The 26,420-nt window shown below is 38.8% G+C and overlaps 3 protein-coding genes and 1 pseudogene across 4 annotated transcripts in view; 2 read left to right on the forward strand and 2 right to left on the reverse strand.

Moving 5' to 3' along the window:
* The window catches only part of LOC146463563 (DNA repair and recombination protein RAD54-like), a 32,182-nt gene extending 29,369 nt beyond the window's left edge, over positions 1 to 2,813 (forward strand). Inside the window, exon 27 of the mRNA XM_085084058.1 lies at positions 543 to 2,813. Within this exon, the coding sequence (XP_084940184.1) occupies positions 543 to 741 (199 nt within the window). The 3' untranslated portion in view covers positions 742 to 2,813. The remainder of the gene's footprint in view (positions 1 to 542) is intronic.
* LOC146463565 (RNA demethylase ALKBH7, mitochondrial-like) lies at positions 2,569 to 7,631 on the reverse strand. Its single transcript, XM_085084059.1, has 5 exons — positions 7,167 to 7,631; positions 6,565 to 6,707; positions 4,937 to 4,967; positions 3,971 to 4,095; positions 2,569 to 2,946 (listed from the first exon to the last, which is right to left on the reverse strand). The coding sequence occupies exons 1-5, from the start codon at positions 7,479 to 7,481 to the stop codon at positions 2,826 to 2,828; spliced, it is 735 nt and encodes a 244-aa protein (XP_084940185.1). The 5' UTR covers positions 7,482 to 7,631; the 3' UTR covers positions 2,569 to 2,825.
* Positions 7,632 to 7,883: 252 nt separating this feature from the next.
* Positions 7,884 to 16,845, forward strand: LOC146463566 (uncharacterized). Its single transcript, XM_085084300.1, has 9 exons — positions 7,884 to 8,005; positions 8,335 to 8,404; positions 9,166 to 9,245; positions 10,259 to 10,290; positions 10,690 to 10,857; positions 12,545 to 12,824; positions 13,584 to 14,059; positions 14,628 to 14,952; positions 15,818 to 16,845. The coding sequence occupies exons 1-9, from the start codon at positions 7,953 to 7,955 to the stop codon at positions 16,380 to 16,382; spliced, it is 2,049 nt and encodes a 682-aa protein (XP_084940426.1). The 5' UTR covers positions 7,884 to 7,952; the 3' UTR covers positions 16,383 to 16,845.
* A 2,809-nt stretch (positions 16,846 to 19,654) lies between these two features.
* On the reverse strand, positions 19,655 to 24,679 carry LOC146463567 (dynein light chain Tctex-type 5 pseudogene; annotated as a pseudogene). The gene is made up of 2 exons (XR_014856816.1): positions 24,523 to 24,679; positions 19,655 to 21,136 (listed from the first exon to the last, which is right to left on the reverse strand). The product of XR_014856816.1 is annotated as a dynein light chain Tctex-type 5 pseudogene (transcript).
* Between the last annotated feature and the right edge of the window lie 1,741 nt (positions 24,680 to 26,420).

A 26,420-nucleotide genomic window follows, 5' to 3' on the forward strand; every position in this document is an offset into this window, starting at 1 on the left:
AGGAGATTAGGGGCTTTGGAACAGATATCTACCGAAAGGAACAATTGCGTACCTCTGTACATTTCGAGTTGTGTAAAAAATAAACCAAAGACTATTACGAGACACGTTGCAGCGTTTAGCAAGGTGACGCTGCAGAAAAAAAAGTGCCTTCCTCGAGTGTAATTGAGACATTACTTTCAGAAGTATGTGGTAGTGTCAAAGGTGGCGGACAATTAAGGCATTTGAGGCAGTTTTTAAACGTTTTGAAAAGACGTTTGGTTTGCCTGGAACAGCTTGTAACAGGAAATATTTTTGAAGAAAAAGCGTTTGAAAAACCTTCGAGTCGTTATTGTTGGTTCTCGTCCCTGCTCCAAAGGTTTTTCTTCGGGAAATCCGGTTTTCCTCCCTCCACAAAAACCAACATTCCTAAATTCTAATTCGACCTGGAAACAGTGGATGAAAGAGCCACTTGTTTATTTGTTGTTAATTATACTTGCAACCCGGGAACTGAATTATGTAGTAGCGTCTTAAGGCTTTGTTGTTGTTGTGATTTTTCCTCGTAGATTCAAATGCCGCCGATGTGTGAACAATATTCAGGTTCACCCTCCCCCTGAAGGGACCGATTGCAGTGCAGATCTTTCTCAATGGCATCACTGCGTTGACCGAAAAGGACTGGAGGACATCATGCTGAAGGGAGCATGGTCCAGTGGAGTGACGTTTGTATTCCATCAGAAATCTCACGAGAAACAACTGGGTCTGTGAATGGTCAGGATTGGTCTGTCCATAGATAAGCTTGACTAAAGCAAAACTTAAGGACGGTGCCTACTAATACCGAAGTATTTTTGCGCGGTTTATGACTATGCGGGAAAAGCAGATCTTAGCAAGGGCTATGGAAATCCAAAAAGAAAATTTGGGGGGGGGGGGGGGTAACCACGCATTTTTTAGAGATAATTAAGCAACAATTATTCTAAAAAGCAGTAGAATACAAAGCAATGTATGGTGTTTTTTTTCCAAATTGAAGCTTTGTTATGTCTGAAAAATGCATGGTTACCCCTAATTTTCTTTAAAGATACCAAAAGCACTTGCTAAGTACTGCTTTCTCCAAATAGTTTTAAACCGTGCAGAAATATCCCTGCATTAGTAGGCACCACCCATAGGAAACCCGAGTATCTCAAGATGCGTAGAACGTATGCGCAGTAGCAATAGTAGGCACCGTCTTTAACTTACAATACAGTGAGGGGTTCAAGCTGGACGTCCAACTTTGGGAGATATATCTGACATTTAACAAATCAACTGCATTTCTCTATGGTCTATACTCTTATACACCATAAAATGACATCATAAAATGTTCACAACTCAAGTGGAACCACAAGCTGCAGGCAAGCGGTTTCACTGCCAAGTTTTGAACATTTTATGGTGTCAGTTTGTGGTCTATATAAGTGTAGACCATAGAAAACTGGCGTTGATTTGTTTTGTACAATAGCATGGAAAAAGTATACGAAGTGGAATTCGCTTAAAATGAGCGCGTTATAACTGACGTCATTTGCATTGTCTATACTCTTATAGACAATAGCTACAGGCCAATCAGCGTGCGGGAATTTGGACAGTTATTGTAAAATGCTGTTTTCACCCATCACTGGATACAAAGAACATCTCCCGACTTTTCACTACATGATCATAAATCAATTTCACTGACGGCACCTGATGATGTGGAAAAGCCACCAAAATAAATCGATTCATAGTTATTTTTAATTGATGTTGCCTTGCCAAAAAGCCTAGCAGCAAGCAAAAAATGAACTTCTGTGACTTTAGAAAGACCACTCACTGACCTTTAAATTTTTTCCCTTGGTCCAGCACTTGATCCAGGGAAGTAGGCCTTCAGCCAAAAATTGAAAATGTTTTAAAGCTTAAGCAATTGGATGAATACTTCATGAACTGGTCCCAAAAGTGGGCATACATTAGATACTTGGGTGTCATTTTGGCTAGACCTTGTAGTAAATTGGCAATAACTGTAACAATTGCAATATACAAGGATCCAACAATGATCAGCATCAAATTTCTCCTTGTAATATCAATGCTTGTTCAACCCCTGAGTTCATGAGAATTAAGGATATGATCACCTAAGGTGACCTTTCGTGATATTTTAATAACTTCTCCACAGTACTTATATAAGAAAAGTGTGGGGACAAGAAAGGAGAATTTGCTCTTTGATATTAGGGGTTAAAGGGATCAGGAAGTAAGCAGTTGATACAGCTGCTTTTGCTATCAAGTCATTGGTGTTGTATTTTCAAGTACAACATGTCCAAGGTCTCTGCCTGCTCAAGCCAAAATGGCAGCAATAAAATTATTATTATCAATTTTTTATGGGATTTTTATGAAGGGAGAAGGGCTACTTCTATTGTAAACACTGTCTTATAACAGCTGTTTAAACATCGTTTTCATAATAATGTTCTCTTTTCATGTATCTTTTATTACTTACTGTATTTTTGATCATTGTTTATTTAATTAATCTGTGATAATTTTAATTTTGGAGTAACAAATGTAAGTTGCTACTCTTAGTACAAGTTTGATTTTGTTTTATTTACAGTTGTTGTTTACATTAATTAATTGCTTGATATTACAACAATAAGGACCAATTATGATAAACGTTTTTAAAAGGAAAACTAATGACAAAAACGTTACTCGGCATTTTGACATCATAGGCAAAAATGAGCAATCATGAAAACAGAACAGACTTGCAAACATTAAATTTTATTTCATTATTTACATGTTATATAGTACTATCACTGACCAAAGTTGAAACAACTGAGAAATAAAGTTTTTGCGTTTCTGAATGGTGCTAAATGTCATGGTGGCTGGCATCTGAGAATCACTGATATCCGTCTATCTCTAGGAACGTCCTCTCCTTTCCAAACAGATTCGTCCTCGCTTAATATCTCATGCGTGAACTCATACCTTACAGCATCTCTGAAACACAAGTTGTATATTAGTCAAAATCAGGTACTACAGTATGTATGCAAGCAATGATATATCCTAAGTCTTCCTGTAACTAAGCTTGGTCACTCAGTGGTTGGGGTTGTGGAGGACATTATGGGACTGAGTCTATAATGAAATGGGATTTTTTGTTTTAGTTTGAAATCCCATCTGATAATCCTAGCTGATAATTGTTTCACTACTGTACTGTGAAATCCCAAATAGCATGTTAAGTCAGGGGCTTATATTTGTTCAAAGGATAGGGAGGGCTTATTTTCAAGGAGTATATTGTTGGAGGGAAATCTGCATTATTTTCAAAATTGGTTGTGTTTGAAAAGAAAATGAGTTTGAAATATTACTAAGCTAACAGGTCATAAAAGCCAAATCTAACTGTCCAGAGCACTTGACATTTGATTTTTGGGGGGATTATTTTTAGGGGCTTGGGGAGAGGGGGACTTCAAAACTAAATTTTACAGTATATACTCGTCTGGTAAATCCATGTTTCTTCTCTGGATCTGTTGGTGGTCAATTACATTTAACAGCTAATAAATGGACAGCTTCATTAAGCTGTTAATTTAATAACAAGGCTGCTTCAATATTGTATTGGTGGTATGTCCAGCATACACCACCACAAAAATCAGACACTTGGCACTTGCCACATCACAACACTCAAAAGTGCATGTATAGAATTTAAAAGTACGTAAATGTTCAGTCTAAAATACCTGTAAGATAATGAACAGTTGATCTTAGCTGTGTAGCCCCATTAGAATCAGACATACATGTAAATTGTACATTTTCATCTTACCAACTGATCAAATACCGACTAAAGCATCGAACCTTAACAATGTATTGACAATCATAACTCTTAATGATCACTTTATGTTTACATTGATTTGATGGGTCTGGGATAAATGCTTTGTGATGTGATTCGGTTGCTCATTACCAGCAGCATAACTTATTGAATGTGCTTTGAAAATGTCTCTTCTACCACAGTTGTATTTTATGTAATTTATAATACCTTATAATGTAGAGTGACCTTGGCTTGAGAAGGGCGTCAACCTTGACATTACAAAACTTCTCATGTTTAAACCTCATAACTGACGGTGATAGGAGACTGAGGCCAGCTATGACATCCCCACAAAACTGCAGAAATAGTACATGACACATACATTAGGTTTAATAAAGTGAAACTGTTAAAAAATAACAGTTCACATCTTTTTAATCAGTGAAATCTTTGCCAGGCAGTCAAATTTCTTTTAATTTTTGTGTAAGCCAAATTTCATGAAAACTCCCTAGCGCTACACCACCCAATGACATTTATACTGTCTTGTGTGTAATACAAGATGCCTATACTGGCATTTACGCGTGATGCTTAATGTGGCCTCATTGATTCCCATTGTGTGCTTCGCAGATTTATGAAACTATCCTAGCTAATGGAATAGTTTTAGTCGCAAAGATAGCGTTCTTGTGTTACGCCTCTTATCATTGTACCGGAAATTCCATAACTGTGTGATGTTTTATCGTTGTGTTACTAGAAATCATACCGGAAATTCCTTTCTTGTAACGTTGTGCTTATCAATGACCTTTCCTTCGCATATTGTGGTTCTAAAACTGTCAAACAAAGCACGATTCCTTCGCCAGTAACTCTCCAATTTCCACCGTTTTAAATGTCGAGTGCTTCTTAGAAGTTATTCTTTTGATTTACTGCTTCAAAATGGTTAATTTTCTGTTTCAAAACGGCACACTTGAGTCCACAACATGTTAACAATATGGCCGCCACAAATTTAATCGGAGTTTAATGAATAAATCAAATTATGCTTTGACGTCACTCAGGTAGAGGTGAGTGGGTCCCCTCCCTCGCGATATACGCGACAAGAATGGATATATACCTTATACAAAAACATTATTTTAAAAAATAATACTCAGATTTATTATTTAAAACAATTTTATTGGTTTAATTCCTAAAGTATAGTTGTCTTCATACCTTATTGCTATCAATGTGTGGTTTAATATACCTGAAATGTTAGAAGAAATGAATTGGTGTTAAATTTCATTGACTTCTTAATTAACCCTTTCACTCCCAGGAGTGATCAATATGTAATTTCTCTATACATTGTCAAGATATTGAAAACCAGACAGGTGATGAGAATAAAGAAATCATAAGCTAGGTGATACCATTTGATGATACACCAAATTCTGTGAACTAACTATAAAAAGAAATGTATGGTAGTCAGGAGATTATTAACATCCAGATCATGGGAATGAAATCATTAAAAATGAACTTTGAACAACTTTCAAAACAGATTAAGAGAATGAGTGACCCTACTGTCTCGAAGGAAGCTCGTTTTAACAAAAAAGTCAAGAGAGACAGTCAAGTTTGGTAAAAATGATACCAGACAAAAGACCTCAGATTGGCCTGCTGGAAAGAAGTACTCCCCCACCCCTGACCAAAAAAAACAATTCTTTAAACAAATCAAATATAAACCCAAGTGTATCAAATATTATTCTTATTTTGGAATTTCTGGGCACTCTTATATACACCCGCACTGTAACGGTCCATGAAGCTAAGGTTTCTGTCCATTTTTTTTTGTTCCACTCTGACTGATCTCAAAACATGGACCATAAAAGGGCGATGATGGTCTGTAAATTGCATGTCATCCATTTTGAAGGTACATGTATGTATAGTTTGTTAGAAAGGATGACAGTCTCTACTGACCGTTGACATTTGCGGAACATTGTGTTAATGTGATAATGAGATGCACGCTCCGTTTTTGGACTGTGCAAAACGTACAACTATAAATTGCTAATACGGTCCGTATCTGTGCGACAGTATTGGAGGTGAATGTCTCACACAACAGTGACTGCTCAGTTAAGGTCATCCCAATGAAAGGCTTCAAATTAGGTTTGTGTTTCATCAGCTAGCAGGGCACTTCATTGACAACAGCTCACTTTGAAATACTGGTAAATATTATAAAGTTGAAGTGGTTTACTAACCTACTGGAGATGCTTACTAGTGTATGTTCTTATTTGTAGAGTAGACATTTTCTCCTAAAAGAGCTGCTGTTCATTGCTCATTGCCTTGGTTTCTAAAGAAACTGTGGTGCTGTCTTGGTGGTACAACTCATCATGCAACATGCTCCCTTGGTGGGGAAGGAAGCGCATTGCGTGACAAGCCCAAACAACGGCTGTGAAGGAGTTTACGTTGGTGGAGGAGTTTTGTAAGGCAATTAGGCCACCACAAAGAGATTTGAATGCTGACGTTTCAAACTTGAGCCCTTCATCAGAGTGAATCCTTTGCTTTGATGGAATCTTGAATCTTCCCTATGGTGGCCAAATTACCACATTAACTCTCAAATAGAAAAAAGATCCTCGCAGTTAGTACGCAACTTAAGCAGTCGCAAAAAGAAATCTTGAAAAAATTGAGGCTTGAATGGGATTCGAACCCATGACCTCTGCGATGCCAGTGCAGTGCTCTACAAACTGAGCTATCAAGCCAACTGGGAGCTGATCATATTGTGAGTTCGTAAGATACCCGTAATGGATGAATAAATGATAAAACCAAACATCCGTGTCTGTTGGTCTGTTCTGTTTAGCACTGTTTACTGTACATACCCAGATTTGTCCAAGTCCAACACATGTACATGAGGTAACAGTTCTACATCAGGCTTGAAAGAAGCATCTTTAATTCTCTGGAATATTGACAAACACTCTTGACTCCATCTTGATTTTTCTGTTTCCCTGTAACCATGGATTGCCTACAAATACAAGTATGTCGTTTGTGCCTGCCTGTTGCTAATAGATGTTGATTTAACCCAATCAAACTCATTGAAATTGAGTGGGTTTGACTGGGTTCAATCTTTAGACAATAAATTAATGCTCCTTGAAAGATTGTAAAAGCTCAGCTTTTGCCAATTTTATTCCCTACTGATAAAAGTTCCCTGCTTCACCAATCCATTCACCTGGCTGGCTGGATAAGGGGTTAAGTTTCTAAAGAAATTAATTAAACGAAGATCTTCGTCCAGTTAGACGCAAGAATTCCAGTGAATTCATATTTCCAGTAAATACGCGACCGTTTTTCTGAACTTTTCACTCTCCTTGACTGTTGTAAGTTTGTATGGGAATTTCAATGGAAACTTACAGAAGTCTTGTGAGCTGAGAAGAATTCGATCGCGAAGGATCGGAAATCACTACAATTTTACAATTACGACACTCACGTCATCCCAGTGATCATATTGATACTTTTGTCGTTTTAAGTATGGCTCAACCTCCTTCACGAGTATCCCTTCTTCTTGTTCAGAGACGAAATCTTCGCGAATTTCTAAATTACCACCAACGAGATCTTGGACCTTTTCAAGCTCCTGTATACTGCAGCCGTCTGTTATGAAAGAAATCCTACTCTCCTCTTCTTTAAGATCATATACCTTGCTTGATAAGTATCGCCTAAAATATCGGAAAGATTTTGCGTTGATTGCAGAAAAACGGGACGAAAACAGTGATCTGCAAAAGTTGAAGACAGTTTTATCCGCCATATTGGATTCTTTTCTTGTAATACCGCTGTTCACGATGATCGAGGTTCCTGCCGATTAGTCACATGACGTTTTTTGCCTATATAAGGTAGTAGTTTCGCGGGAATTCGAAGACGGCGGGAGTTTTTAAAGATGGAGGCAACAACGGCTGAAGAGAGGTACTTTTGATCATAATTCTTCAAATTAACCTTACTTTACATGATAATTTTGATGAACAAGGTTTTTCTTTTTAATTTAGAGATACTCACCGATTGAGTTTCATTAGGTTGACGGAACAAAGCCTGCGAAATGCACTTTGAGATCTTGATTTGAAATAGGATATTGTTGATCGTTCCGCAAGGGTTTCAAATGGTTTTAGTTGGACTGATTTAAGCGCAGTTTATTAATGGAACCCATTAAAAGCGCTTGCTGATACTTTATAATCTTTGTGAGAACAAGTCGTTGCATCGGATTCCATAACAAGTTGAGTGCTAAATGGTTAATCCACTTGATGTTTTCTTTTGCAGGAAGGCTAACGGATTCTGCAAGTAAGTTTCTTAGTTTAAAAAATCGTAACTTTTGGTTTCGGTGGAGCCGTGAAGAACGCGATTACCAAAGAGACAAAATTAGTGTTCACTGCAGCCCTGGATTAATACAGCATGTTCCACCAAAAAGCTCATAGTTCCTTGCGTTCTGTACAATTTTATTAATTTGGTGCTCACGCAACACAAACATTGTGTGTTTTTTATCACTAGAAAAATGATAACATCCGATTACATAAATTTTCAGAAAACAGCAATTTCTTGCAAGTGAAGTTTTTAACAAGAGAGTTCACCAATGAAGGCATATTTCAAACACAAGTTCCTTTGTTTGTCAGGTACTACATACGTGGAGAGTGCAGAGAAGGAAACAATTGCCGCTTTTCACATGATAGCAGAGATGTGCCGGTAAGCCTTAATATACGCAGATCTTAAATAAACCTGGCAAGACAGGCCCTTGTTGTATTCTTCTAGGATACTTTTGCTCTGTGATCATTTGCAGTGGCAGGAATGATGTCCGCATATAAATTTAGAATTTTAAAGATACATGTAATTTAAAACCAAAAAGAGGTAACTGTTCTTAACTACAAGAGTCTTAGTTTTGATCACTACAGGTGCTCCACCACTGAACACTAAATCTGAAAAGATTCTGAAATGGAAACTGAAGTTTTGAGATTTCTCTCAACATTTTTATCCGCTTTAAACAAGACATTCTCAGTGATATCAATGAAAGAAAGGAATGGAGTCCCCATTTTTAATTTTTCATTTCAAAATTTAAGAATTTTCCATTCTCAGCATTTTATCAGAAGACCTGCACCTTTCAAAAGCTCTATTTTCACTGGCCCCTGATAACCTGCGACTTCGTTGTTTTTTGGGACTGAGAGCATTGTTCTATTGTTCATTGTTTTGTCTTCTCGACCAACCATGTAAGACAGTGAAGGTTGCCCCCATTTTATTGTAGTTAATTCAAGTACTCAGTTAACTATTTTAGTAGGAAATTATGCACAAAAGAAAGATTCTTTCAATAAAATGGGATGTACCGGTAACTTCATAACATTCATAAACTTTCTTCTGAAAATTAAACACATTTTCTTTGGCAGTGACTGCTAGGTATAAAACTGTTGCCAGCAAATTCTTAAAATTAATCATTTCTTCCTTTGTTTGCCAAGGTTTGTCATTATTACCAGGAAGGAAGGTGTTTGTTTGGTAAAGACTGCTGGTATAACCACCCCGATGAACAACAGTTCATGTAAGTTATCCTATTAATACATTTATTTCACAAGTCACATGTGCAGTCAAGCATAATTTCTCAAGACTATTAATTCTTACAACTGCGTGTACAGTGTAAGTAGGTGGGATTTTATGTGATGAACTGGTGGAGTTGCTAACAATCTTTCTGCTTAGGATGGATTGATTGATTGATTGATAATGACTGTGTAAGTAGGTGGGCTTTCACATGACTGGACTGGTGGAACCTTTCTGCTTAGAATGGATTGATTGATTGATGGATTGATTGATTGATTGATTGATTGCTTAACTGATTGATTTGTTGGTTGGATGACTGATTGATTGATTGATTGATTGATTGATTGATTACAACTGTGTAAGCAGACGGGTTTTCACATGATCTACTGATGGAGTTGCAAACAACTTTTCCGCTTACGATGGATGGATGGATGGAATGATTGATTGACTGATTGATTGATTGATTGCTTAATTGCTTAATTGATTGATTGATTGATTGATTGATTGATTGCAACTGTGTAAGCAGACGGGTTTTCACATGATCTACTGATGGAGTTGCAAACATTTTTTCCGCTTAGGATGGATGGATGGATGGAATGATTGATTGATTCATTGATTGCTTAATTGCTTAATTGCTTAAGTGATTGATTGATTGATTGATTGATTGATTTGTTAGTTGGTTGGTTGATTGATTGATTGATTAATCAATTGATTGATATCAGTAATCAGTAATTTTCCATGGTGTTTTGGGTGGCAAAAGTCCATCTCAATAAGAATAAACAAATCTTAGGGTGTACTTGAAATTTGTTGAATACACAAGGATCAGCATGATGTACGTATCTCTTGTCTTGACACTTACACAAATTTTCATTGGTTTGAAGCTACAAGTATACTGGGTATTATTAATCAAAGGAATGATAGCACCATTCAACTTCCCTCTAACCCATCCTCACAGCTTAAGTGCAGAACAAATATGTATTTTGTTGTTGACATTAACCTATTTTCATTTATTCATAGGCCACCAATTTATCCTTCTTTAACTGTTCTTGGTAAGTTAGTCTTCAGCATTTGGTTAAACCTTTTAAGTGTGACTGTTCAACTATGCCATACAAGGTGGTTCTAGATTTTGAGTCTGTGTACATAAGAATCCTAAAGTGTGACTATTCAAATGAAAGCTACTGAGCAGTGCTCTCCTGTGGTGCTGTTTATTATGCTGTACAAGTTGGTTCTTACTTTGAGTCTGTAGATGAAATCCTAACCTCTGACCATTCAAATGAAAGCTACTGAGCAGTACTTTCCAGTGCACTATTTGAGCATTCAAATGAAACCTCTTGAGCAGTACTTCTCTGTGGTACTGTGCAATTTTCAATTTTCTCAACAAAAATGTTGTTTTTTCTTCTCTGAGTTGGTTAATGACTTGACTGTAAATGTTTGTATTGTTTGATTAGATATTGGTGTTGTTCAGCCAGGAGGCAATCTGAACCTGTTATTAGCTGCTGCTGTTGCTGGTGCCCAGACTGATGACGATAACAGCAGTAGTGATAATGAATGTGACCGGGAATCTCTGACTCTGGACAAAGCTATGGAGCTATGGACCAAGCACAAGACACCAGATGGTAAGAATGAACTAGCTTTTTCTATCAAATAAAATCAATTCCCTGTCCCCCTCCACTCTCCATAACACTAAACTGCCCTTCCCCTGCCCAGGGGTTTCATTAACCCTTTAACCCCCAATATCAAAGAACAAATTCTCCTATCTTGTCCCCATAACTTTGGTATAAAAGTACCAGAGAGAAGATATAAAAAAATATCAAGAAAATAATTTATACCTTGGGTGATCATATCCTTAATTCTCATGACCTCAGGGGTTGAATAAGCATTGATATTACAAGGAGAAATTTGATGCTGATCACCTTTAAAAGGCCAGGCACTGGGCAAACTGTGACCATCTGTGAACACAACCTTGCCAGTGGCTGGTATTATTATCTTGACCAACAGTTTTCATACAAGAACATGTCCAAGTTACAGTACCTATCCTGCCCATGTGCCCTAACCTCTTGTCTGTCTGTTAAAAGTCTAAATGAAGTCCCTGCCTGCCCCCCCATGGGGTATTTTTGGTAAACCAGAGTGAGGCTGCCATGAGGTTCTCAAACCCTAACCACATTTTTAAGCAACGGTGACCTTAGATGCTTAAATTAATGATACCTCCCTTTGCAGCTCTTGTGTTAGTGTCAGGAGGGACAGCAGTCAATTTACAGTCTAGGGCTGTGATTGCATTGGGGGAGTTGGATATAAAGATGTTATTGATGAAATGAGGAATCAGGAAATTAATTCTCTGGATTTCGACCTTTCATATACAGCTGACTACTGGCAGGGATGCAAATCTATTTCTGTGCACAAACTGCCAGTATTGTTTGGATTTTTAGCATCCAGGTCAAATAATTGGTAAAAATCTTGACTGCAAACAAAAAGATTTCGTGTTGTGACCACTACACCCTTCACCCTCCCAGTCCCTATTGTGAACCTCCACTGCCCCCTCCCCTGCTGTTCAATTCTAGAAGCTCAATATCCGCTTACTGTGGCATTTATATTAGTGACCACCCAATGCACAAATCACTTTATTGTCATCATAAAAATATTAGTACAAATGGTCATATTATCCTTAATTCTCATGACCTCAGGGGTTGAATAACCATTGATGTTATAAGGAGAAATTTGATGCTGATCACTGTTAGGGCTTCAAGGGTTAAAATATGCCCAAAAAATACAATAATCATTTTTTAAGAAATCTATTATTTAGAAGTTAGGATTGAAAAGTACTTAAGTTACCTCTGCAGGGGAGCAGGGATTGCGCAGTGGCGAGAGCACTCGCCTCCCACCAATGTGGCCCGGGTTCGATTCCCGGACTCTATGTCATATGTGGGTTGAGTTTGTTGTTCGTTCTCGTCCTTTCTCCGAGAGGTTTTTCTCCGGGTACTCCGGTTTTCCCCTCTCCTCAAAAACCAACACTTCTAAAGTTTGTTGTTGGTTCTCGTCCTTTCTCCGAGAGGTTTTTCTCCGGGTACTCCGGTTTTCTCCTCTCCTCAAAAACCAACACTTCTAAAGTTTGTTGTTGGTTCTCGTCCTTTCTCCGAGAGGTTTTTCTCCGGGTACTCCGGTTTTCTCCTCTCCTCAAAAACCAACACTTCTAAAGTTCCATTTCGATCTGGAAAGTGTCCCCAATTAGTGCTCTGTGCCAAATACATTGACACTTAAATAAAGTGATTTTTTTGTTGTTGTCCATTGTTATTTATTTATTTTCAGAGAATAAGACACCAAAAGAAGAGCAAACTGACACTGATAGTGACGATTCAAGTGAGGAATTCGATTTTCTCGAGAAAAGCGTGCACGAATTCTTCCGCGAGCTCAAACATTACAACATGACTTCGTGGGACGTGGATTCAGTGTACAAGCTTATGTCAAACCTCACTGACCTTCACATTAAAGAGTTCGACGATTTCAATATCGCGCTTAGTATGATACTTGGAGAGATGATTCGTCACTGGCGTCCGGAGTCAAGCCGCACTGCGGAGTTGTTTTTGAGGTTGAGTATGAGGAGTTTAATTAACAGTTATTGCACGAGCGGGCATTGGATATGAGATGTTATCTAGAGCCTCGTTGGCTATCTATCATCTCATATCCAACAAGCGTGAGTGAAATAATTGTTTTATTAAAAACAATCAAGAAATATTGCTAGATCTTGCTGATTTCGCTTTGCAAGAGCAACCTATGGCATGGTATAATGACTCATTTACCGTTGCCCCTAAGCCAATCAGATCCGTGGAATTGCATTATACAATCCATTGTAACCTCTAGTTTTTAACAAATCTTATAAACCTTTCAATTAATCTCAGGTGCTCCGTCAGCACAGACGCATTTTCGGTTTGAAAACAGAAAAGTTTCTTTGCGTTTTCATGTTCCATCTACTTTAAATCTGAAAGTACCAAACACGCAAGCTTTTCAAAAGGGTCCGCGCCAGAATGGAAACATTAAACATGCAAACTTTTAAAAACTATATCTGTGTCGATGTTACTAAAGAATGAAGCAGATATCTAGATAAACCCCTCCTTTTCTGAACAGATCAAACCATTCCAAACTATTAATTCAATTCCTTGCGTAAATATACATCTATTGTATTAGATTTATTGAATGTCCTGTGACGTCATCAGTTCTAGTTTCCCTCTGGCCGCCGCGATCAGCGCCTTTTACCTGCGCGCAGTAGAACTGATTTAAAAATATTAGGAAGTATTGAAGTTTGAAGTTGTTCCTTAAAACAAGCTAACGATTACCTTTTTGTGTTTAGAATATCCGAGAAAGACGAAGCAGATCTTTCAAGCTTGATCTTGTCCCTCTGCAACGTACCTGTTAAAGTCAAATTCCTAGAGAGTCACCTTGCTTCAATTCTAACGGCCGCTCAGAGAAAATTCCCAAAAGAGTGGACCACTGAGGCGATAGGCAAGCTCTTACAGAATGTGGAAGATAATGGGTTTAACATCGATGCAACGGAAGTCTTTCACCGTATGGGAAAAGAACTTGGTGACCCGGAGACATTAGGAAAGCTTGTCCGAGACTACCTGTTGGCAAGCGCAGAGAAGGATTCGTTTAGCTGCAGATGTAGGACTGTTGAATGCGAATGCCCAGCTTATGTGGACGAAGGAATTGCCTTCATCGTGTTTGCTGGCCTGGAAAGGAAGATGAATTGGGACGAGGAAAGCAAGTTGAAGTTTTTCAGATGCGCTACGGATACTTTGTGGACGCCTGAGGTTTTAAGTGAATTAGGTAACGCTTGTATTCATTGTTTGTTTGAACTAGTTAAAATTACAAAAAAATCCCAAGTTTAATTTTAGAAAACGTTGCAAGGCAAACAACTTTAGTTCAAAGTAATTCTCAATAGCTTTCATTTGAATGACTTTATCCAGATTTGGTAGTTATCAGAATCACCTTGTACAGCATAATAAACAGCACCAAAGGAAATTACTGCTCAGTAGCTTTCACTGACTTGAATGGTTACACTTTAGGATTTCATCCACAGACTCAAAAGTTAGGACCACTTTTTACAGCATAATAAACAGCATCACAGGAAAGTACTGCACAGTAGTTTTCATTTCAATGGTCACACTTAGGATTTCATCCACAGACTCAACTGTTAGAACCACCTTGTACAGCATAATAAACAGCACCACAGGAAAGTACTGCTCAGAATAACAGAATAACACTTTCAAGGATTTCATCCACCGACATGAAAGCCAGAGACATCTTGTCATGCAAAATACTTTTAATAATACCAGTGGGAGGTAGTGTATATGCTTTTCTATGTCATTGTGCGTACATTTTCATTCATATATAGGCGAGCTTTTCAACATCAAGGATGCCGTGAAAGTTTGTCATCCCCGAGTTGACAAACGCCTCAACTGGAATGCCAAAGAGTTTGTTAGCGCTGAAGACCTGACCACTGGCGATAAAGCTCAAAAGAAAAGAAACAGCCAAAGGAAGTGTAAGGGCGTGAGATGCTCTAACCAGCCCAAAAGAGGCTGTGATTTCGACATGTGTGGACGATGCTGCAAGAAGATTGCGGAACCTTGTTCAGTTCATGAGGATTTCAGCGTGTTTGAACCACCAGTGTTTCATGGAAATTACAGCTTAATGAAGATCGAGCCCAGAGCTCTTTTCAGGTATGTAACTATGTGTTATTATTTTTCCGTTTTATAGTTACAAACTGATTTTATTTCTTTCAATCTTCGAGTTCAAATCCGGTGTTTCTGCTGGTCGATATTTGACAAGAACAAACACGCTATTATTTTTCTCTTTTATTAGTTTTTTGTTTGTTTGTTTTCTTTTTCTTTTTCTTTCCTTTTTTGAACAATTAAAACACTTGTCTTTCAAGAAGTTTCCTGCGCTGGGCACTTTGTTACATGTTTTCATGAATCATTCCTGTCGTTTTCGTCAACCCCCAGGAGAGCTTCCTCGCAGGCTATTTTCGTCACAAATCTAATCACTCGACTTGGAAAAAGTTTCAAGTTATCTTTGAAAGTCGGTTCAACACGAAAGAAAAACATATTACTTAAAATTTTTCGCTTATTCCTCGTATATTTTAGCTATACCCCTAAAATATAGCTTTATTTGGATCTCTCAGAAAATTGGATGTTGTTAGATATTAAACTTGTGGAAAAGTTCCAAAAGTTCTAAAGCGGTTGTAGATCCAGTGCAGGAGAGCGTAAAATTTATGTCTTCAATATCATCAGTGCAGATCTTTCCAAGATCCCTTGGTTTTGCAAATTTCGCACAAATGGCCATGTAATGGTATCTTGTGCCGTGTATGATTGTCTTGGTGGTGCGAGGGTATTAACAGCTGTTAGGACCGCAATCTCCAATATTTTGTGACACGTAAAATATTTCCAGTGAAATCGTTTACATGTTACGATTTGCCTTGCTGCCCACTCAAATGTCCTCAATTTTCAAGATGGCACCTCCTCGACTTGACTATTTGCAATCTAACGCGTTGTTAACAGAAAGCATTTTTTGTTGTATTTCCTGTAGCTCCAGAGCCGATCTAGATCACATTGCCAATGCGGTGACGCCATATCAAAGTGTGACGTTTGGTTCGGATTTCTCTGTACACGATGATGACGTCATCAAAGCCGTGGACTTCTGCAAGGACAGCTTAGTGGTCCTTGAGCTAGGTTCCTCCAACACAGGAGCTGGCGTATGGCTGTCAGATGCGGCCGTACACCACATTGCCAACAACTGCCCCAATCTGTGCAAACTCCGATTGGAGTCCGTCACGGGAGTCACTGACAACGCGGTTAGTGACGTCATGACCAAGTGCCCACTGCTGGAGGAGCTTGAGGTCAGCGGCCATGATCGCAGCTCAGGGTCTCTGACAGATGATTGTATTAAGCGCCTGTTTGATCTGAGTGTGTTACCTGACTTGAAGGGCTTGATCATTACGGATCAAATGCGCGTGCGCCATGATGTAGTGTACCGTCTGCGCAGGCGCAGACCCAAGCTGAAGATTATTGCGGGGGAGACTGATAGCGACAGCTTCGCGCATTCCATGGTCCTTTCTATGTGTGGTCTGAACTATGGTGATGGGCTGTACTAAGGTTAAGCGCCATAACAGAATGAAAAAGTGCTACTTTTGAGTGAACAATAAAATCGCTCACCTTGCAGTGGTTTTCCAAAGTCTGGCCAATCATAACAAACGTAACCACGCTAATCTGATAACAACTCGAAACAAGTGCATGTGATTGGTGCCAAAGGCAACGAATTGGTTGAGAAAGTGGCGCGAGCTTTGTAACCAATCGAGCACATACGAATTAGTACCGTCACTCAATTGAAAACCGCTTTAAGGTGGAAATTTAATTCGTTGCCTTCTATAGTGCTAAAGCAAATTTTGTGTGTGATGGTCATATACGTATACATTGTGAATACTCAAACTGAATTGTATTGTGCTATTCTGATCGTGGGCTTTGAGTCGTATTGTAGACTCATCTGCATTGAGAAACAGAAGTTAAGCAAGCTTCCTTTATTGTTGGCCGTTATTGAGAAGGCAATATGCCAAGTAATCAGGGCCCAGTTGCTCGAAGCATGGTTAGCGCTAACCCGGGTTAAATACCATGACAACCTATAGGTTTTAATACCTCTTAACCAATGGTTAGCGCTAACCATGCTTCGAGCAACTCAGCCCTGGTCATTTATTTCATTCGTGTTGGATTATTGACATATTATTATTGAATAAGCCAGTGATGGTTTAACAGGCTTCAAGTCCTTATTTTGCAAGAGGCAATTTTCCGGGAAATTAATTAAATGTAATATTTGATAAGTTAAAATGTTAAGTAAAGAAACAAATGAAGAGAACGCTATAAGAGGAATAATTATGTTAAAATTACCATACATGTATGTCGGGCGCTTAATTTATTTATACATGTAATAATTATTTTGTAATAGTTATAATAATCAAGTTAATATTTACTGTACATTCATGAAGAATGCAACACCCTTTTTGTTAGCAATTACTGAATATCCATCTATAAGTGATGCAATTCGTTTCAATTACAAATTGCCATATCATGCGATAAGTGCATAAATCAAGATTGTTAATATGCTATTAATTAACAGCCATTGAATGACCATATTTACAAGAATGATTGAACTAGTTGTAATGATTATTGATGATAACAAAATGAGTGCATTATTTATATATCAGATTGAGATCTATTGAATATAAATGTATCAGTGTTAAATGTTATGAAACTTTTTTGCTGCAAGCCAGGTGTCCGGGTCTGAAGTTAAAGTCCAGTCGTTTAACACTTTTATTGTCTGGAGACAACGTGTCCATTCCAGACCCTTGCCACTCTCTCGTCTCCTTTCATAGATGTAACATACATAGATATGTCCTTCTTCCTTCCACTTGAACCAAAAGAAGGTTTTTTTCTCGCCCCATCCCCATGTCTATTGTATACGTATCGTTCCTCGCTGAATAATTTCTGTGCGGCCACGCGTAAGCAATGAAAACGGTCACCATAAATGCATATTTTTGAAACCCTTTCCTGTTTGAATTGAATGCCCCCATTTTCTAAGCTCGTAAACGCAAGTTATGACTGATAAAAATGGGTTTAAAAACTCAGTACTCTGCACCTTTTGTAGGCTTACCCCCTAACAATATCTTCCTTTGCTTACAATACAACAACATGAGATATGTGTTGCACCACAAAAATGTTAGATTAAAATTAAATCCAAAAATCGTAGGAGTAGTCAGCCTTATCCCATATGGAGGGGTACACATACAAGACCGTTTTAGAATTGACCAAATATTTACGTTTTTGGCAGGTATAGCCAGGGACCAACTACATGCATGATCTAAACAAATACAGTACGTACAGGTTTTTAGCGTTTTCGATTCGTCTTAGCATTTTCGTGTGGGTGGTAGTGTTGGGTTGGTATCGACACCAAATGTTCGACGTCATCGATATCGAGAGTTTCCCTCTGTTTGTAAACCTTATGCTTGGTTAAAGTTGAAGGAATGTAAAATCAAAACTGAAGAGGAAAAATTCTTATTACATCAGTATACGAACTAAATTGAATCAAAGTCGTACCAATCCGAACCCTGGAGCGAGGGTATTATTATACATCTCGAGAAACACAGGACTCGAGGGAAAACAAAACTAGCTGTTTCCCTCGGGACCATACATTAAGTGCTTTGTTATAATATTTAGACTTGCCCTTCAACAATCACAGCAAAACAAACAAACAACTGAGGAATTGTATCTCGGTCGGGATACATTTGTATTTGATCAGGGACACGTGACCAAGAATCAACCAATCACAGTGCTCGTTTTGTTGAGTGAAAGTCCAGTTCCTTACTCGAAGGTTCGGAGCGGGGGGAACATATCACATGTCCCCAAGGGACGAGGTTTTCTAATGCAAACCAAATACTTGTTCTTTCGTAACATTCCATGTACATATTGAATTACAAATACGTCATGCTCATTGCTTCAGTGGGGCTTACACATGATGACATTGGATGGGAAACATGTTTTGGTATTTTGTTTGCTGAAAATTTGTATTATACGCTTTGCTTGTTGTGAACGGAAAGACAGAGACAAGAAAGTCAAGACAACTCGATGAATGGATTGAATGGCTGGAAGACTTCTGAGGGAATCGGAGAAAAGGGACTTCAGGTTCACAAGAAAAGCGAGACGTGATACATCATTGAACACTAAAGGTATGATTCTATCCAATCTTGAGCTGGTATTTTCTCGTTATTTACGACCACAATACTTCTTTAGAGAATGGTTGATAGAATTGTCTTATCGTAATTGATTGAATGATTGAATGAAACCATGCGTTCAAGGGCGTTTGTTGGGGACGAAGGCGAAGGGAATATTTTGAGGTAAATATATCCCATTGATTTGCTATTGTAATCAGCTTTTGTTTCAGCTTCGCTCTCCCCTGTTAAGGCTCGTTTAAACGGTTTCAACATTTGCCCAACATTCGTTTGACAAAAGTCGAACGGATGTTGGGCAAATGTTGGATGAACGGAGTGTTCAAACAGTTTGAACACCATTCAACATTTTCAAGAACAAAGGAAATGTTGAAGCGATGTTGAATGAAAGTTTAAACCAAATTAAATTGATTCAACACACTTTTAACAAGCTTCCAACATTTTTTAAACAATGTTGAACGCCTGTTCAAACGTCCCCGACATTTGGTTCAACAACTGCGGTGAACGCATGTTGAAGCAAATGTTAAAACCGTTTCAACGGGCCTTTACAATAAAAGCCGTCACCAGCTTCTCGTGTTGTCAGGGGCTGTTGAACATATCCCTCCGAAAAAAAAAACAGCAAAAAATACAAAACCAAGTCAACTGACAAATAAGATAACACCAAGAATTTTACTGTTTTCTTGAATGCACTACACTCGAACGGAGTACGGCAGTCAAGCACCTTACACGTTCTCCTCTCGATTATACAGCTATTTCAATTAACCTTGCCCGTAGTTTACTACAGATGCAACCCAGATAATACAGTACAGTACAGACAAATCTACAAAATTAAAATTAGCAGGATTCAAAATTTGCGATCCTTGTGTTGTATGCTTTGTCTTTGATAAATAGTTTATCTTTGAGCAAAGATTTGCAAAAGTTATTTTATACATCTCAGATAATAGCGAGTTGCCTGGAAAAAGTTGCGATTTTTTTTTCAGAAAATTTCACCTGAAAGCCGTAATCTCATAAACTAGTATAACCATATCACTTAAAGTATAATTATTAGATGCACTTTTATAAAAGGTGTTGTATTTAACAAGGGTATGAACTAAGTCTTTAAATTGTCGGATAAATGAATTTTAAGCTGCAAAGCAGCTAAGTCAAGACAATGGATATCAAGTCAAAACATTGTGAATTTTAACAAACAGAAGTGCCTAACAATTGAATGATATCAAAAAATTTTCAGAAAACTTTTTAAAAAAATTAGTCGTCCTTATACTTACATTCAACTGAGAGAAGTTTTGAGGAAATTCACTTTCCCGCGTAAATTAAATCTTCGCTTAAACTTTGCAAATCCCACCAATTTGAAATAAAAATGATGGTTACAAATAAGCTTAAGTTAAGCTTAAGTTCAGCTTGACAAATTGATCATTCTTGATAAACACCAAAAACGACTGCAACACCGAATAACTCCGAACTTGTAAACACGGAGTCGACCCAATTGTCGTGTTTTTCGTCCCAGAGAAAACGGCTAGCAACGCGAACATCTTGACCCTTCATCTCGCCGATATTCACAATGCAGACAATCTTGAACCGGTTAAATCCCAAAAGCTTGACTCTCTCACAGATGGTATGAGACAGCGATTTGCTCAAAGCCTTGCACCTGATAGGGTCGTATTTGACATCCTTCAAAGAAGACTCTAGCGTTTCGTCCATGATTTCTTTGACCTCGGGGATGTGAAATCGTTTGTCTGGCTCCATCTTGTAGGTGTTTTCGTAGCGAACTTTTTGGTGAAGGTGGTGGATTTGGCTCGGGACCATACTGGGAATAGAAACCATACTGGAACCACGATCTCGCATGACAGGAAATCCAACTTCAAACAGACTTGAACGCCGCTGTTTTGCCGCCGAGGCCGTGGGTTTTTGAGGCAGGTTTTCTCCAGTTGCAGAATCTTTACCGTCAGACATCCTCAAGGTGTTCGTAAAATCAGTGTTGGAATAAACTATAGCTCTTTAACAAAGCAAGTGAGCGAATAATCTTGTTTGAAAATCTACGAAAACAAAAAATTTTTGATTTCTTGTCGATTGCTGATGACATCAGTCACGTGACATCATGGCGACGTCATCATTTTGTTAGTTCCCATGATGCACTGCAGGTAAAGAAAACTGAAATTCAAAAACTGTGAGATAAAGATTTAAAAGGAGTATTTACCAAGGATAAAACAATATTAAAATATCCCGGAGGTATTAAGAAACGAGAATAGATGAACAAATGAATCAACCAGTGAGAGAATTAGCCGCATACAAGAGAGGATACGAATAAAGGGATAACTAATATCGTTAGATCCTTTGAAGATAAACTCTACATTACATCGCAAAGGTTCTGAAAGTATCCAAAGAATTAAGTGGCGACCGGTGTGAACAGTGATTTAGCGGAAACAAATAGAGGGAGTAAACGTTTGTACACAGCAAAAGACAGGCCGCCATTACCGAGGGCGCTTCAAGTTCCAGCACACTGTTTTGGAGTTCATCTCAAATTTTGATTTTTAATCATCTTGAAATCCAAACCCCCACCCCCCACCCTGGCTCCAAAGGCCCGTAGCACCGCGAAAAAAAAATTACCAGGGTAACCCCCCCACACACCCTATTTTCTTCTTTATAAACATCCTAAAAATCATTTAAATCATGTGGCCCCGCATTACGACCCTATTGAGGCATTTTCGGATTACCCTGAGAAACCTCTCAGAGTTTTAACGCTTAATCCTAGCATTTAACCTGCTAATCAGTATATCAGAAAAATATCCGATTATTTTTCCTGCACCGAGGTTAATCCAATCGATAACTAGACAGGAAAATTAACGTTCAATTTAGCGTTGGGTATTTATTAATTAATTATTTATTTGTTATTGATATTTGTGCATTTTCTTTTATTGAAAACGACAAAATAAATAGACCTGTCATAACTCGTATAACACCAACTATTTCTGTTTAGAAAGATTTATAATGCAAAGTGTTATGGACACGCGCGTAATCCCTTCAAGCTTCGAGATTTCCACGCGTTCCACGCGTGGAATGATTAATGAAGCGGTCCCGTCCACGGTGACCGTGGGTTTCTTGGGCGGGTGCATTGTTTTACTCAATTCGCGTGCTTATAATCTAACGCGTGCAATTTCTCCAAAATAATCACTGATCTATAAGGCAGACAAAGTATGCATGATAAGGCTGATATTAGACCACATTAGCGTTATTTTTAAGAAGTAAAAACAAGCAGCTGACCATCTGAATGTTGTCAATTCTAGAGTATATTTTTCTGGTTTCAGAGAAGATATGGTTGGAATGTTGGATAACTGGCACCGAAAACAGAACCACGTTTTCAGACCTTGCTTCTAAAATTTGCACCCATCTTCAGACCTGGGTTGTAGAATCTGTACTCGTTTCTGTCAAATCCAGTACCCGTTTCAATTCAGACTTTCAGTCCAAAATGATTAAAATCTAGGCCCTATTTAAGATCAAAACGTCTCAACCTATATAGCTTATATGGATAGGGGTTTAATTGGATTGGGGTTTATATGGATAGGGGTTTACTTGGGGTTTAATGTCAATCTGTACAACAAGGTTTGGCCGAAAGGTGGCCTGTTCAACGACCTTTTATTTTCTCACACGATCCTCAAAGGCGCGAACGAAATAAACGGCACGAGATCGTGTTGTTTTAGAAACACACACCGAGAATAACGGAGAAAGAATAATGCCAAAACCTATTAGGGGAACCCAACGAGAAAATATAAGCAAAATACTTTTTTCAGTTTTCTCGTATCGTTTTGGAGCGAAATTTGTGAGACTTATACACAGTCTGATCGGAACGACGCAGAAAACGTTTGGGAATGGAATCTCCTCCTCCTCCAACTTTCAGAGCGGCTTTCGATCCAAACGCCTTAGCTACAGACTTTCCCAAATGTCTGAGGCGATTAATTGAGGCCTTTCGTGCAGGTATTTTATCCAGACGAACTGACAGGCAACTCTGACCTGTGAGTCGTTCCCGAAACTTGAGTAATAAAAACATTTTAACGACCAAAGGAAAGCTAACGACTATAGTTAGTGACCCCCGTGTTTCGAATGATACCCTATATACAGTTAAAATGTTCACGAAACAGAGTGGGCACTTCAGAGGTGAAACACAATTTACGTAATATGAAGTCATCTCTCTACAAACAGCGACAGAATCTCCCCCCCCCCCCCCCCCCGCCCCAAACTCCAGCCTGCAGCCTCCCAATGATTACCTTAGTTTCCTTGTAACCCGGATTAAGAATGTTTTGACATATTGCACTTGACACGGTGGACAGCAAGTTTACCGAGAACACTTTCCAGATCACAATAGATCCTATTTATCGCCAGTAATGTGTTTACAACAAAACAGTTTAGCAGGCAACTCTACGAAAGGCAGTTTGCCGCAAACATTTACGAAAATTCTGCGAGCATTGAAATATGCGACCAGAAAATAAACAAACCAAATTAAGGTCATATGAATCTTCTCTCGTTACCGTATTAGTAAACTTTTTAAGGTGACAGTTCTAGTTATTTCTTCTGCCAGGATCTCTTAAAAAAATCTTTCAAAACAACGTTTAAATGCCTATGAAAACAAGAGGTGTCGAGAGATTGGTTTGTCGAGACCAAACTAAAAAAAAAGTTGCCCTCAAACAGGGGAACTCTATGATCTGGAGTAAAGTGCTGAAAATTTGCTAACTGATGGTTTGAATTAAATTTCTGCTCCAAGAAAATTACGAAATAAACAGCACAGCGAAAAAGCACTGCTCAGTAGCTTTCATACAAATGGTCCTTCTCACGAACGCAAACGCCGAAGAACCACATCGTAATGTACAACATATGTATAGTATTCAAATGAATGGACATCGGACATCGGACATCGTCAGTGTATACACATTATAAAGAGTTCCACTGGGAAGTGCTCCTCAACGACTCACAACCAATTCTTACATCTTAGTTGTAAGCACATGTTAGAATTTTATACATCGGTAAACGCAAAATTAGAAGCAAATTGTACGCTGTTTCACCTTTCATGGTTTCAACGTCAACAGGCAAAAGGTTAACCCGATATTGCCGTCAGCTAGCTGCTTCTATAATTATCGCTAGCTTTCTCCCTGGCACGGGGTCTTCGTTCCTGCTGTAATTCTTTTTCTTTCGTTTCCTTGTTTTTGTTAAAAATGGGCACAACCCGGCGGCCGGCTTGTCAAGAGAAGATTGAGTGGACATGCCCGATTTAGATGGACGCCATATTACTGATGTTTACTTTACTGATATTATAACCGTTCGCGTTTTTACACAGCCAGATATCAAGAATTTATAGTCGTTCAAATAGAATCAATTGAGGCAAACGTTTAACTAGATTTCGGTCGATTTCCGTTACGTTTTTTTCAGTGATTGCGCTTGGAAGACGCTGCATGCTGACAGCGAGCGGAAGGTGAAATGAATGGGGGGTGTGTGCGATCTTTTCAAAGAGTTGGAAAGACATGAAACTAACCTCATAGACAAAGGAGCTTGGTAAAACGTCTTCAGATTTCGTTTTCCGCTGCCGCAGTGCTCCGTAGAGAAATGGCTGTCAAATGCAATAATATCTGTTTTGTTGTTGCTGTAACTAACCGCGTGATAGCTCGACAACGTACGTTCGCGCGATTGACCTCTCCTGCTCACTATCATCAAGTTACCAAATTTAAATCGGATCCGTCGGATTGACGGGCGTACAGACCGTAAACATCGCTAATCCGAAGTACAATATATACGAACAAAACAATTTGTCACGCGAGTTTTTTAATGCTGCAGCGAGGAATAGAATTTGCAGTGTACGTGAAAAAATGATGTTTAATAACCTCGCCACAGATCGGAACATTGATTTCTCTTTCGTGTCCAGTGTGTTTATACGTGAAACCCCGCCCCACCACCCACCCCCACACTACCCCCACACACCCTCTGGCCTAGCCTCTCCGCCACTGCTGAAGAGTGGTCTGGGACGGGTTGTTCGAAAGTTAATCGAGGCTTTCATCGTCGTTCGTTAAAATGGGTTTAAAGGCTAACTTCAAGGTAAAGGTAAAGAAAAGTCTAAGTCAAAACTGAGGGCCGAAAATCTTTTGGAAGAATCTTTGTTCATTAGCAATTAAACTCGAGTGAAAGTTTGCGTTTATCCAGGATTAGCTTAATTGGGCTTTGAACAACTGGGCCCTGTGAGGAGTAAGGTGCAACCTTGTTCCCAGTCCTTTTACCTTGCAAAATTTGGGAACGAGGTTGGGTTAGGTGCTTTTGTGTACAGAGTATTTACCAACAGCTAGGACAGAAACCTTGAAATCACCGCGTACGCTAGTCCAAACATCAGAATTTGGTTGCTCAATTTTGTTTTTTATAGGAGAAGGAAAAAGGAAATTAAAAGTTTTTACGGCTTGGATAGAAATAAAACAAGTCATGAACAAAACGGGTATTTGCCCTGCATGAAGTGGCAGTCTCACGATGCGGAAGCAAAAAAATAACCTGGTATTTTAAAATCGCCAAAATCTAGCTCAATGATGAACGTGTCAGTCAACCTTTCTGATCCCGGGCCGCTTAATCAGCTTTAGAACAACATTAACCAGACCCAGTGCGTGCTTAGGAGTTTGTAGGACTCGGTAGAAATACGAAAACACCACATCCCACAGGTTGAAATTTGCGCGTAGAATAGGTAAACTGTTTATATAGACGATGGCGGAACCATGGCTTGCTGGCAGGCAAAACAGAGGCCTTACTCCCATCTCCACCCCCTTCCCCACCCCCTTGTTGCTCTCCAGCTCTCCAGTCCACACCGTCACGCGTTGGAGACACAGAACGGCTGCAAAGGAGACTATCCACACACTGAAGTACGGTAAGAGAGGAAGGGGCACCCCTTCATCCTCTCTTGAGTACGGATAATTCTAGGCGACTATTTTTAAACTGTCTAAAGCTAAGTCGCAAGGAAGTTTAGAAAAATGGTTTGCGCGACAGTACTTTCTTATATTATAACTTGGGCTTTGTGTGCACGACCTAAAGTGAAGCTCAAATTAGGAGAATTGTTTCAGTTTTCCATATCACAAACGACGCTTTTGACAGTTTTGTTGCAGCTTGCTGAGAAAATCGATAATACAAAGCATCCGTGGCCTTAAATTGCCGATTTTTGGTCACAACTCGGGTTAAAAATAAAGTAGACGTGAAAACTGCAAAGGACCACGAACGATAATGCTGCTAGTTGACGTAGGATCTGCAAGAGACCTAATCAGCTAAAAATAAACTGTAACGCAAACTGCAAGGCTGATACTACGTGAAAAAGTTGACTTTGCGAGACAACAACCCGACCGAAACCGACAAAATAAACACGTTTCGTCGTTCAAACTTTTGTCAAGGTAAATGACAGGACATTTG

This window comes from Pavona decussata, unplaced genomic scaffold, assembly GCF_977016875.1.
Source record: "Pavona decussata unplaced genomic scaffold, jaPavDecu1.1 SCAFFOLD_175, whole genome shotgun sequence".
Classification (NCBI taxonomy): domain Eukaryota; kingdom Metazoa; phylum Cnidaria; class Anthozoa; order Scleractinia; family Agariciidae; genus Pavona; species Pavona decussata.

Bases quoted from the DNA above. Each gene is read 5' to 3' on its own strand.
- LOC146463565 (XM_085084059.1), bottom strand. From the start codon at position 7,481: ATGGCGGATAAAACTGTCTTCAACTTTTGCAGATCACTGTTTTCGTCC. The intron at 4,096-4,936 runs GTATGAAGACAA...CTATTTCTGCAG, and splicing joins CACACATTGATAGCAATAAG to TTTTGTGGGGATGTCATAGC. The intron at 2,947-3,970 runs GTATTATAAATT...CTTGTGTTTCAG, and splicing joins AGGTCACTCTACATTATAAG to AGATGCTGTAAGGTATGAGT.
- LOC146463566 (XM_085084300.1), top strand. From the start codon at position 7,953: ATGGTTAATCCACTTGATGTTTTCTTTTGCAGGAAGGCTAACGGATTC. The intron at 8,006-8,334 runs GTAAGTTTCTTA...TTTGTTTGTCAG, and splicing joins AAGGCTAACGGATTCTGCAA to GTACTACATACGTGGAGAGT. The intron at 8,405-9,165 runs GTAAGCCTTAAT...TTGTTTGCCAAG, and splicing joins ATGATAGCAGAGATGTGCCG to GTTTGTCATTATTACCAGGA.